This window comes from Odontomachus brunneus, unplaced genomic scaffold, assembly GCF_010583005.1.
Source record: "Odontomachus brunneus isolate Ranch 3 - 2012 unplaced genomic scaffold, Obru_v1 Obru_scaffold_001, whole genome shotgun sequence".
In the NCBI taxonomy this organism is placed as follows: domain Eukaryota; kingdom Metazoa; phylum Arthropoda; class Insecta; order Hymenoptera; family Formicidae; genus Odontomachus; species Odontomachus brunneus.
In genome coordinates this window covers 8,191,622-8,192,347 of record NW_022639451.1, presented here as the reverse complement: position 1 = coordinate 8,192,347, position 726 = coordinate 8,191,622, and the positions used below count along the sequence as shown (strand labels likewise).

The window sequence follows — 726 nt, the reverse complement described above, 5'->3', positions numbered from 1 at the left end:
TATATATATATATAATTAAAATATAATACATATTATATCACTGATTAAAAATATTTGAGAATTTATTTAAGACAATCTTTCAATATAATAATATACTGTGAACAAGCGTTAGTGCGCACTTAGTGCGCACCAATTCTGCCAATGAAAAACGCTATAATCGTACCATGGTCAATCGGTACCCATCTTTCAACTATATAAAGAACAGACTATATGTATGCTGAAAAACAAAAACGATCGACTAAAAAGTGGTTTACGTTCGAGAGTGGAAAGGAGTGATGTGCGCGCTCTCTCGTATATTTGGTTTTTGCGACTTGGCGACTTGCCTCTTGCTTTTATATCCGTCATTTTCATGACGATCCTTGATTAGCGATTCAGGAATATCCTAGATATCTTAAATATTAGCATTTTAGAGATTCCTGATCCTATTTTCCTTCTACGTCTTTATAACCGTTCTGCTACCATCTTGGATTACCCTATCCTTTGTTTCCTTAAACGCAGCTAATTTAAACGTAAAGGAAAAGATTATGCCTGACACTACAAATCCCTCTCTAAAGAGGAAACTATCCCCGGACGAAGAAGATGCAGCTAAAGTACTACAGGAAGTAGCTACGAAAACAACAGACATGGAGACGGATAGTTGTGGCGCCAACAAGAAAGTATGTTCCGACATTCCGGATCGCATTAATGCGTTTCTCAGCAACAGGTATGATTCGTGCCATCCAGGCC

General features: G+C 37.3%; 1 protein-coding gene across 1 annotated transcript in view; it reads left to right on the top strand.

Moving 5' to 3' along the window:
• Positions 1–267: 267 nt before the first annotated feature.
• Positions 268–726, top strand: part of LOC116850308 — a 6,121-nt gene continuing 5,662 nt past the window's right edge. The window contains exon 1 of the mRNA XM_032828466.1: positions 268–579. Coding sequence (XP_032684357.1) covers positions 525–579 — 55 coding nt within the window. The 5' untranslated portion in view covers positions 268–524. The remainder of the gene's footprint in view (positions 580–726) is intronic.